This window comes from Argopecten irradians, chromosome 8, assembly GCF_041381155.1.
Source record: "Argopecten irradians isolate NY chromosome 8, Ai_NY, whole genome shotgun sequence".
Lineage (NCBI taxonomy): Eukaryota > Metazoa > Mollusca > Bivalvia > Pectinida > Pectinidae > Argopecten > Argopecten irradians.
In genome coordinates, this window is record NC_091141.1 from 26,868,075 (window position 1) to 26,881,544 (window position 13,470).

At 36.5% G+C, this 13,470-nt stretch overlaps 1 protein-coding gene across 3 annotated transcripts in view; it reads right to left on the minus strand.

Moving 5' to 3' along the window:
* Positions 1-13,470, minus strand: part of LOC138330006 (rho family-interacting cell polarization regulator 2-like) — a 103,178-nt gene that overhangs the window by 75,583 nt on the left and 14,125 nt on the right. The window contains exon 1 of one of the 3 annotated variants that reach the window (XM_069277339.1): positions 9,161-9,870. The exons of the other annotated variants lie outside the window; for them this stretch is intronic. Coding sequence (XP_069133440.1) covers positions 9,161-9,245 — 85 coding nt within the window. The 5' untranslated portion in view covers positions 9,246-9,870. Of the gene's footprint in view, positions 1-9,160; positions 9,871-13,470 lie in introns of those variants that run through there. 3 annotated transcript variants of the gene reach the window in all.

The window sequence follows — 13,470 nt, forward strand, 5'->3', positions numbered from 1 at the left end:
ACATCAAAGAACAGCCAGATTTCAACTGGTCGGACACTGGGGTGTCCTCCGATAAACACGCCAGGGCTCTAATGGGTAGCTCAAAAACCACTGCATGTCAACATTTCAGCTTCATAGGAATTAAAGTTTGGTAAAAAACAAACTTACCGCTATGTTAGTTTTTAACTATATACCATCCATATACTCAATACAGCCTTTTGAGATTTCCGATTGAAAAAATGTGTGTCTCTTTAAGCCGTCATGTTGATATGTGTGTAGTACATTTGTTTTCTCTGCGTTGATTGGTCAATTAATTTTCGAGAGCCAATCAACGCCGACAAAACAAATCTACTGCACACATACTTACATGGCGGCTAGAGACATAAATTTTTCAATCGGAAATTTCAAAGGACTACGTTAGGCAAATGGATGATATTATCCATGGATTTACTAACCGGTAAGTTTGTTTTCTACCAAATTTTTTATTCTTATGACGCTGAAGTGTTGACATGCAGTGGTTTTTGAGCTACCCATTAGAGCACTGGCGTGTTTATCGGAGGACACCACAGTGTCCGACCAGTTGAAATCTGGCTGTTTTTCGATGTTTCTGGATACCTAGTGACATTTATACGGCATGATATATATTGTATCATATACCAAATTAAAGATAAATTATCTGGCTGTCGATTGAGAGTATTCCTATTATCATATCCTATACGGTTGGTTAATAATCATACTTTTTCTGAAATTGGGTAGTGTTATATGGCCAGCCGAGTTATAGACCTTGACCCAGTATTATACTTATACCTATATTAGAAACGAACACCTGTGCTCTGCTACTGTGAACGGCCAAAACAAGCTATTGGATTACTGTTGTGAATTTGTGAAGCACTAAGAGGCCATTTACATCTACAAGATAAAAATATCACAATTTATCATTCTCAATTAGCCCTTTTCATTTTTTTCAGATAAAATCTAACAATTGAATGTGTTAATTCGTTTGAAGTTAGAGCATTAGTTACCTATAATGTCTTGTGAGAAGGTACATTCACATAAAAATCCGTGATAGAATTTAAGTTATATACACCATTCATGAATAATTGTAAACTTATTACGTCAACAACACTTGACAATCATCCATTTTCTAAACACTCCTAAATTGTACTTAACTGGTTCTGGGAACCTCACAAAACAACATCATTTCAATGGTATAATACAACATGATTTTTATGGTTCACCTAAATACCTGATATAATTCATCAACCTTTATGAACTTAAGCTCTGGCTGTCAATAAAAGATTTTAATCACAGAATATTAAGATTTTCTTCAGTCTTATAATTGCTATGAGAATTTTAAGTACCAGGGTGATCCTAAATTCTCGCTTTGATCATTACGAAAATATTGAACTTTTATTTCTATAATGTATGTCACTTTAAAGCCAGTACCGTGTTTTGTGTTTATTAGCTTATTTAGAGAGATGATGATTTGTAAACAATTTGGCCCCTGTAATCTCAACAACAGTTCAAGGTCATTCATTTGAACAAACCTTTAAACCTTGTTAATCCACAATGCTATATCCTTTCTTTTGGACTATTAGAAGACAACCGAAATAGTTTTAGAACCATATAGCGATCTGATTATCTATTACAAGTTTAGTAATACCTGCCATAGCAACCACCTTTATATAAAGACTACCTGCTGTAGCAACCACCTCTATATAAAGACTACCTGTCATAGCAACCACCTCTATATAAAGACTACCTGCCGTAGCAACCACCTCTATATAAAGACTACCTGTCATAGCAACCATCTCTATATAAAGACTACCTGTCATAGCAACCACCTCTATATAAAGATACCTAATAGCAACCACCTCTATATAAGACTACCTGCCGTAGCAACCTACCTAGCAACTACTCTATATAACGACTACCTGCTAGCAACCACCTCTATATAAGACTACCTGTCATAAAGACTAGCAAACCATACCTCTATATAACTAGACTACCTGTCATAGCATAGCACCATCCTATATAAAGACACCTGTCTAGCAACAACCTCTATATAAATACTACCTGTCATAGCAACCATCTCTATATAAAGTACTGCCGTAGCAACACTTTATATAAAGACTACCTGCCGTAGCAACTACCTCTATATAACGACTACCTGTCTAGCACCACCTCTATATAAAGACTACCTGTCATAGCAACAACCTCTATATAAAGACTACCTGTCATAGCAACCATCCTATATAAAACTCCTGTCATAACAACTACCTCTATATAAAGACTAGTACTCCTATATAAAGACTACCTGTCATAGCAACAACCTATAAACTACCTTCTAGCACCATCTCTATAAAAGACTACCTGTCATAGCAACACTACCTCTATATAAAGACTACCTGTCATAGCAACCACCTCTATATAAAGACTACCTGTCATAGCAACACCTCTCATATATAAAGACTACCTGTCATAGCAACCATCTCTATATAAAGACTACCTGTCATACAACCATTTATATAAAGACTACCTGTCGTAGCAACTACCTCTATATAAAGACTAGACCTATATACTACCTGTCATAGCAACCACCTCTATATAAAGACTACCTGTCATAGCAACCACCTCTATATAAAGACTACCTGTCATAGCAACCATCTCTATATAAAGACTACCTGTCATAAGCAACCATCTCTATATAAAGACTACCTGTCATAGCAACTACCTCTATATAAAGACTACCTGTCATAGCAACCACCTCTATATAAAGACTACCTGTCATAGCAACCACCTCTATATAAAGACTACCTGTCATAGCAACCACCTCTATATAAAGACTACCTGTCATAGCAACCACCTCTATATAAAGACTACCTGTCATAGCAACCATCTCTATATAAAGACTACCTGTCATAGCAACCACCTCTATATAAAGACTACCTATCATAGCAACCACCTCTATATAAAGACTACCTGCCGTAGCAACCACCTTTATATAAAGACTACCTGCCGTCAGCAACTACCTCTATATAACAGACTACCTGTCATAGCAACCACCTCTATATAAAGACTACCTGTCATAGCAACCAACCTCTATATAAAGACTACCTGTCATAGCAACCACCTCTATATAAAGACTACCTGTCATAGCAACAACCTCTATATAAAGACTACCTGTCATAGCAACCATCTCTATATAAAGACTACCTGTCATAGCAACTACCTCTATATAAAGACTACCTGTCATAGCAACCATCTCTATATAAAGACTACCTGTCAGAACAACTACCTCTATATAAAGACTACCTGTCATAGCAACAACCTCTATATAAAGACCACCTGGTTAATTTTCTTTGGTCTCACCACAATTTGACTAGTGTATTAAGACCACTTGCCTATAATGACCATGGATGTTTTCTATGTCTAAGGCCATACCAATTTGATTTCTTGTTCTTCGGATTTTGGAATTTCAAAATTGGAGCGAGCGAGCGAATTTTTTTTACATTTTTTTTTTCCCAAATGGCCAAAATCTTGGAGCGAGCGCATATTTTCTACTCAAAGCGTGCATGATCAGATGGATATAATCAAAATACAAGGATAAATATCTTACTATTGCCTGCATACCAACTAGGTGAAATCGGCCTAGAAAACCTGTAGTATTGGATGGACTTAAAACAATTTATGAAAATAGAAAGAAAAACTACAACAGAAAACTCATATAAAATAAACAAAAAGGTTTAATAAAAAGATTGAATGTCAACAACAACAAAATATTAAAATTATAAATCTAAAAATCTCTTTTAGATTGGTACAAAAAACATCAATCTTTAATCCTTCCTGGATTCACTCATTGGCACAAAATAATAATTTAAAACAACAATATATATATGAAAGATATTAAACAAAACAATAAGGGGGAGGTAATATATATTCTATCACTTGATTCTGTTCTAGTTTAAATATCTTCTAAATTGACACAAAATATCAATTCTTGATGTTTACAAGATTCAAAACAGTTATTAAAAAATACCCCCCCCTAAAAAAACACAAGGGAATGTAATATATCTTCAAACACTTGATTTATTTCTTTATGCCATTAGACACAAGACTTTCTTTAATTGGAGTAAAATCTCTTCCGACACATTTCCTGCACAAAATATGACAAGGATCACAACATAATGATTTATAAAAACTATGGAATAAAGATAAAAAATAAGGTGAGGTAATTTATAACAAATCTTCTATCACTTGACTATTCTTCACAAGACTTTCTACTCCTACTAAAAGTTACAATGTCTTCTAGATTGGCACAAAAGTAACCATCATCTACATACATACTTCCCCCTATTACTTAATACCCTAAAAAAATTTGTTAGCACTAGACTTTCTTCTATTGAAGTTAAAATCTTTCCATCAACACAGAAAATGCAGATTGTTTGGTTGTTGTTTCATTAAGTGGAGAGTCATTCTTAAGTACTAAAAATTCAACAAAACGCATTCCAAGTTCATTGCATACGTCAACGGACATTGACGGCGATGAAATGACGATGTTGATTTGGGAGGGAGGGCGAGTAGTAAATATTCTAATTTCATGTATGTTGTTTTCTTGTTCTAAGCGTTCATACAACTGATAGAAAGTTACATCACCTTCAATGTTAATTGCTGTATTTTGCAGAACATTCGAGCGTCCGGATTCTGTTGTTACCGACACTACAAGCACGCCCATGATTAATCATTATACAGTCCGGCGATGGCGATTTGCCGCTTTAAAACACGTTTTATGGGTCTGATTGGCGCTTTCACGTCAGAATGAATTTTGATTCCTTCGATTCAATCATCTGTTCGACCAAGAAACGGGTACACTAAAATTAGAGTCCGGAAAAAATCCGGAATTTTTTTTCACGAGTTCGTCAGACTCCGTCGGCGAGAAAAGAGGAGCGGTAAAATTTTGTTTTTATTTTTTTTTGTATTTGTTCAAAATAGGAGCGGGAAATCCGACGAACGAGAAATCAAATTGGTATGGCCTAATGGGTGATTTCTATAGGAGAGTTGCACTTCACAAGCCCTGGAGGGAAATCCCACAATCATTGATGAAGAAAATTCACTAGACAAATTATTCTTTTATCTATTTGTTGTATTTTTCCCTTTTTAAAAGAAGTCAAATGTACTTAAAATAAAATTAGAGGAACTGTTTTGGAAAGAAGTCAAATGTACTTAACTTAAAATAAAGTAATACATGCACTCAGATATATAATGTACATGTGAAATACCCTAACTCTGAATCATTTTAACAAGCTACGCTAAAAATGCAATAAACCAATCTACGCATATTAAGTGTATCCTAAACTGGACTGACTGTCGTTTATTTATTTCAAGTAAACAAGAGTTCTAGTTGTTTCCTTTCAGGATGTACAGACAGAGATAAGACAGCCTCTCCGTGTCAACACAAAGGAAGGTATTGTTATGTGACAGATCGGGTAGTCAGGGCCTCTGGTTGTCAGTTATAGAATTACACATAGATACATTAATGTATTGAGTAAAGTGGCCAAAAGTCTCCAGGTACCATTCAAGGCTGATACCACTTACAATTTGGGTTATTTTTTCATGAATTCATTCATCCAAATTATGTAAACGGCATGGGTCATTTAGGGGCATATCAGGTTTAGGAGTTGGAGGAAAGCCAGAGAACCCAGAGGAAAAAACATCATCCAATATGGTTCCACTACCAATTGTGATGACAATACAATGTGGGTAAAGTACAATTATAACCTTCGAGTAGTCCCACCTTCTGGTGATTATGACATCATCATTTGACGTGAGTTTTGTGACGTCATAACCACAGGGAGGTGGAACTAATCGACAGTAAAATGTACTTTACCTACATCGTTTTGGGATCTTGAAACCCCTGTATTGCCCCACATGGGATTCAAACTTGAAACCCATAGGGCTTGTGGTAATATGTTGGGACATCTTACCACTTGGGCTGCTTTGGCCCCTGAAACAGGGGTATATAAACTAGTATGTCAATTTTTGACCAAAATAATTCTGATACACTGGCTAACCAGATGGTTTGATTAGCACCAACTTCCCATAATTATGATCGTTTTTCGGTGGCAGAGTTTTCAATATCACAATCACCAGGAGGTGGGACTATAATCGTAAAATGACGTTTGATATATAAAATCTCAAAAACGCAATATAAATGTTAATTAGCAGTTCTCAGATTAGAATATATCTTCATAAACAAGAGAAAACTAAGCAATCCAGCAAAAATATAAACGTTTTACTAATGTAACAAGAGAGCAGAAAACATGTCAGCCAGACCGGGATTCAAACCCGGGACCACTGAACACTGACCACTGAATGCTCTATCGACTGAGCTACTTGGTCAGGATCTCCGAACACTTCAGCTGAATGCTCTATTGACTAAGCTACTTGGTCAGGATCTCCGAACACTTCAGCTGAATGCTCTATCGACTGAGCTACTTGGTCAGGATCTCCGAACACTTCAGCTGAATGCTCTATCAACTGAGCTACTTGGTCAGGATCTCCGAACACTTCAGCTGAATGCTCTATTGACTAAGCTACTTGGTCAGGATCTCCGAACACTTCAGCTGAATGCTCTATCGACTGAGCTACTTGGTCGGGATCTCCGAACACTTCAGCTAAATGCTCTATCGACTGAGCTACTTGGTCGGGATCTCCGAACACTTCAGCTGAATGCTCTATCAACTGAGCTACTTGGTCAGGATCTCCGAACACTTCAGCTGAATGCTCTATCAACTGAGCTACTTGGTCAGGATCTCCGAACACTTCAGCTGAATGCTCTATCAACTGAGCTACTTGGTCAGGATCTCCGAACACTTCAGCTGAATGCTCTATCGACTGAGCTACTTGGTCAGGATCTCCGAACACTTCAGCTGAATGCTCTATCGACTGAGCTACTTGGTCAGGATCTCCGAACACTTCAGCTGAATGCTCTATCGACTGAGCTACTTGGTCAGGATCTCCGAACACTTCAGCTGAATGCTCTATCGACTGAGCTACTTGGTCAGGATCTCCGAACACTTCAGCTGAATGCTCTATCGACTGAGCTACTTGGTCGGGATCTCCGAACACTTCAGCTGAATGCTCTATCGACTGAGCTACTTGGTCAGGATCTCCGAACACTTCAGCTGAATGCTCTATCGACTGAGCTACTTGGTCACTGATGATTGACCCAGTCCAATCCCACTATATGCATCCCTCCTTTTTCAAAGTCTTTGCCCTCGAAGACATAGGAGACCCTTATACCACCACCGAGGGTATTTAAGTGGGCACCAAGTTTGTAACAGCTAAGGGAGGGGAAATGTAGCAACCAGACTGGGATTCGAACCTGGGGCCCCGAACACTAGCCAAATGCTCTACCGGCTAAGCTACTTGGTCAGTGATAATCAACCCAGTCCAATCCCGCTACACTAATAAGAGACGGTCAAAGAGAATGGCTGTCCACGATCTTGTGACTTCAATTTGTAATCATTGGAAAAGTATAATATGAAAGTCAATAAACGTAAACTGGTTCTGGAAAATCTTTTACTTTTACATCACTCAAACATAAAAATGTTGATAATAAACTTAATTGTCATTCAAGACATCAGTCACTAACTAAAAACATGTTAAGTTACAGACCACAGACCTTAAATGATTTACGACTAAAACACTCAGGCTTCATTTTTTGCAATAAATTGATCCATTCTTGAAAACATTACGACAATGAAGCTACAAAGGAAGATGAATGTATTACAAATGGCTATGAATAATTTACACCTGAACCAATGTAAACATATAAACACCTGTGATTATGTCTACTTCAACAGTGATCAAAGAAGCGTAGCTCATCTCTATCACTCGAAACCATTGTCTGTTTGGATTTAAGGATCACATATTCAAAGATACATAGTACTTAAAGCTTTAATCTATCTCCTTTGTCAAAAGAGTTCCACTGGTAATAATCTGAAGAAATTTGTGTTTTACACTCTATGAAAGAATGCCTTTGTTAACTTTCATTTTACACCTTGATAATTTCATGAAGTATGTAGTATAATACTTAAATATTACCATAAAACCTGCATAAGCAACCACCTCTGTATAAAGACCGCCTGCTTAAGAATAAGACCACTTTACCAAATGACTAGACAAGCCACCAGTCTCTAGAATATTAAACAATTACTAAAATTTGGTTTAATTATTTTTGTCTCTATTGCATGCCTAATTCTAGACTAAGTTTCAAACTAGGGGGAGATAATTTAGTAAAGAACTGCTGAGAATCTTTTATCAACAACTTAAGGTCTGGTGGCCAGTCTACCAAATGACCAGTCTCAACACAATTTGAGTGTTTGATATAAAGAGTGTTTAATTATAGAAAGGTGGTCATTCTAGACAGGTTTACTTTATAACTTATATTATTATATGATATAACTTCAAGGGGGAATTATCTAAAGGCTGAATTGAATGGTAACTTTATATTATCTACAATACAATATTGAAATAAAACAAACAACTTTATTCCTTTTAAAGTCGAAATTGCATGATGTTTAATGATACAGCTAAAGTCACATCAAATCTCACATCAACTATAACCCACACAGTCTTTGTGTCCTCTACCACACCTTTATATAAAGGTTTCACCTATGAGGTAGATAATGCATATATCAAATAGGTGTAGTAAAGAGGCCTGTTCCTTTAGCTCAAATTTCTGTCATGCAATTTTAGTTTTTAAAACATTTGTTCACTGACAATTCAGCATTAAAAACTTGTTTCCCAATTTTCAAGACCTAAAATTATTCATAACCTCTTTTTTCCATATTTTTTTTTATCCAAGGCATTTTGGTAGGTTTTGCTTTGTCCTAACAACAGCCAGGGTAATTTGAGGCTGTACCACATTTATAGTAGATAAAGAAATGCTGGAGTACCCAAGGAAAAACCACCGACCTACAGAAAAGTACCTGAGAACTGCTGCGACATGGTTTTCAAACTTAAACCCAGAAGATGGATGACTAGTGGTAGGTATAATGGATCTATGCAACCTTAAGTTGGGAAAGTATGACAGCTGGGGAATCTGAACAAAGCAATCCTTGATGGATATAAGGATGACAACTTGACGAGAATAACAGCTAACATTATATACTCTTACCTCGACTCACGTTCTGACCAAGGTTAAAGGTCACAGATCGACGAATCCCTCCGAAAACGTTCATTCTATAGCTTGTTTCCATCATTTTGGTTTATCTTGTTACAAAAAGTACAGCTTTTTTACACAGATTTATTGCGAGGTAAATCCAAATCCTTGAAACACAATTACAGGTAAATCAAGGTATGGCCACGGTGAATTCTCCAATCATCTGGTTATAATCCAAATTTTCACCAGGTAAGATACCTGGTATTTTATTGTCTAAATAATTAACCACACATCATTTATGTAAAATATAAAACCATCCAGGTAAATCCATGCACATAAAATCATAACATAATATGAATATTATATAAAGTTCAGTGTATTGAACAGCAGAAAGGATTATACTTTTCCTCAATAATAATAATTCCGACGCTGTCCTTCCACACAGCGAGACATTGTTACACCTAGCGCCAAGTCGGAGAGGAAGATTTAACTTATCGAGAGTACTTTAGAGATTTAAATGTACATTCCTGAAGGCCTGGCCTCTACAACACCGACACAGCATCCCTCACCAGTGTAAGATAAGGCGTCACACAACAAAGCCACAGTTCCGACTGGTTGACTTTGATATTGATGTCTATATGGGTCGTAATTGATAACCGTGTCCTCGAATACTGTTTTCCATCAATGTCTGGACCGTTGTGTTATAGACTTGGCAGCGTTTTAAACAATTAAATTTTCTGGACCTCACCTTTCACATTTTGCAGGGTAGACCTGGAGTAAAGCAATGACATGCCTGTTACCACCTTCAAGGCTGGTTTTAACTTAAGTACGTAGTGAATCACCAAGATTGAAGTCTATATACGACCTGACACATCATAACATTCAATTTTCCGACCCAGTCATTTCATTAATTTGAAACTTTCACTGAATTTTCCAGTCACTCCTATTAGCCTTATGATGATCATACACCTGATATGATGACAGATGTCTGTGGGGGAAGGGGAAGATTGGGGAATCGGTCATCTAATGATCCACAAACTCAATTAAATATGATAGCCATAAAGTAATTACTACTAGACTTACTTCCATTAATGGAAAAGCTAGTGAAGTGTAAAACTGACCACAATGACTGACCGTACAGTCCTCTGGCTATTTGTTGGGGTAATTAGATCTTGACCGTTTGACTGGACATACCTGTGTGTGCCGATGACAGGTAAATATTATCTGGTGATAGGGTATGGCCCATGATCAAGTCTGCCCATTTATGGTACATCTAGATGTGTAAATAAAATTGACAGCCTTATAACCCTGAAGTTTAATATATTTGACTATAAATTATACTCTGATGAGTCACTTTGCATTTTATACAGTTAGGTGGATTATCTATTGTTAGATTAGGATTATGAATTTCTCACTTCACTTCCGTACTGCACAGTTTGTTATGTAAACATTTGACATACATTACTCCAACGATCTGATAATCCAGAGTGTTATCATCGTTCCTCCAGCAAATCTCTGTAATAAATTAGCTCTATAAATCCAGATAAAGATTGAGTGTGACCTTCAAACTTATATTCCTCTCTTATTATCTCCAACCATTACTGATAATGGAACTTTAATACTTCTGGCTTTAATACCATAATGTATTCACATGTTGGCATGACTAGCGAGCCCTTATATATGCTGAAAATTGTAATGTACTCCTTTGTTTCAATAATCCACAAATCAATACCACATCAGCGCCAGATTTGATTCAATTATATCCATTCTGATAAACACCTTGGATGTTTCTTTTGGTTTTCATCTATATATATATATGTATTTCAAAAAGTTATAGACAAATTACTGTCATAATTCCATATGAATCACATTCCTACACTATACGTATAAGAATCACAAATCATATTTTTTTCCTTTTTTGCTCTGCTGATCTATCTGAGGCTGGTTCCGTATATTTTCCCCAAATCTGTATTAATTCTGTTTTATCCACCTTCTGTGAGTCATATCCTTGGCGACAACTTTTACATGTAGGTTGTTAGTCGATCGTCAGATATACTTTGTGTTACCTTTACCAGTGGTAGTCGTTAAAGTGTCGCCCACTCAGCATCACACAATATTATTGATTATACATTTAAGAAGCAACATTCTTCTGCTACTTTTCTCCCTTAAAACTTCCACAATATGTTAATTCAACCTTTCCTTGGGTGTTATTTATATTTCATCAATATAATGCACAATCTGTCGCATTCCGACAATCTTATACCAAGTTAGCGGTATTCCAAGTCAACAGATGGCGATAGCGTAGGCAATCGCTCAAAGTCACAAGAAACCAAAGATAAAGTGAATCAATCCTCCTTAATCAGTTTACCTGTATCATAGACCATACTTGATGTTGATTGGCTGTTCCATCATCCTCATTATTACAGGATTTATAACTCTAAACTATCGTGATCGATCATATACAATACCTGTATATATAGTCGCATCTGTCTATAAAGGCTACATAAGGACAATAAGTCACACCTGTCTATAAAGGCCACATAAGGACAATAGGTTACATCTGTCTATAAAGGTCACATAAGGACAATAAATCACACCTGTCTATAAAGGTCACATAAGGACAATAAGTCACACCTGTCTATAAATACCACATAAGGACAATATGTCACACCTGTCTATAAAGACCGCATAAGGACAATATGTCACACCTGTCTATAAAAGTCACATAAGGACAATATGTCACACCTGTCTATAAAGGTCACATAAGGACAATATGTCACACCTGTCTATAAAGACCACATAAGGACAATAAGTCACAACTGTCTATAAAGACCGCATAAGGACAATATGTCACACCTGTCCATAAAGGTCACATAAGGACAATAAGTCACACCTGTCTATAAAGGCCACATAAGGACAATATGTCACACCTGTCTATAAAGACCACATAAGGACAATAAGTCACAACTGTCTATAAAGACAACATAAGGACATGTCACACCTGTCTATAAAGGTCACATAAGGACAATAAGTCATACCTGTCTATAAAGACCACATAAGGACAATAAGTCACACCTGTCTATAAAGACCACATAAGGACAATAAGTCACACCTGTCTATAAAGACAACATAAGGACAATAAGTCACACCTGTCTATAAAGGTCACATAATGACAATAAGTCACACCTGTCTATAAAGACTACATAAGGACAATATGTCACACCTGTCTATAAAGACCACATAATGACAATAAGTCACACCTGTCTATAAAGACAACATAAGGACAATAAGTCACACCTGTCTATAAAGGTCACATAAGGACAATAAGTCACATCTGTCTATAAAGGTCACATAAGGACAATAAGTCACATCTGTCTATAAAGACCACATAAGGACAATATGTCACACCTGTCTATAAAGACCACATAAGGACAATAAGTCACACCTGTCTATAAAGACCACATAAGGACAATAAGTCACACCTGTCTATAAAGACCACATAAGGACAATAAGTCACACCTGTCTATAAAGGTCACATAAGGACAATAAGTCACACCTGTCTATAAAGGTCACATAAGGACAATAAGTCACACCTGTCTATAAAGACAACATAAGGACAATAAGTCACACCTGTCTATAAAGACCACATAAGGACAATAGGTCACACCTGTCTATAAATACCACATAAGGATAATAAGTCACACCTGTCTATAAAGGTCACATAAGGACAATAAGTCACACCTGTCTATAAAGACAACATAAGGACAATAAGTCACACCTGTCTATAAAGGTCACATAAGGACAATAAGTCATACCTGTCTATAAAGACAACATAAGGACAATAAGTCACACCTGTCTATAAAGGTCACATAAGGACAATAAGTCACACCTGTCTATAAAGGTCACATAAGGACAATAAGTCACACCTGTCTATAAAGGTCACATAAGGACAATAAGTCACACCTGTCTATAAAGACTACATAAGGACAATATGTCACACCTGTCTATAAAGACCACATAAGGACAATAAGTCACACCTGTCTATAAAGACCACATAAGGACAATAAGTCACACCTGTCTATAAAGACAACATAATGACAATAAGTCACACCTGTCTATAAAGACCACATAAGGACAATAAGCCACACCTGTCTATAAAGACCACATAAGGACATGTCACACCTGTCTATAAAGACCACCCTTAGGACATTAGAGGTTCTTACAGCCAAGGGGTTATTATAACACAGATTAAATTGTGTTGAAATTATGACCCCATAAAAATGTTCTTCAGCAGGTGGTCCTTATTATATAAAGGTGGTCACCAT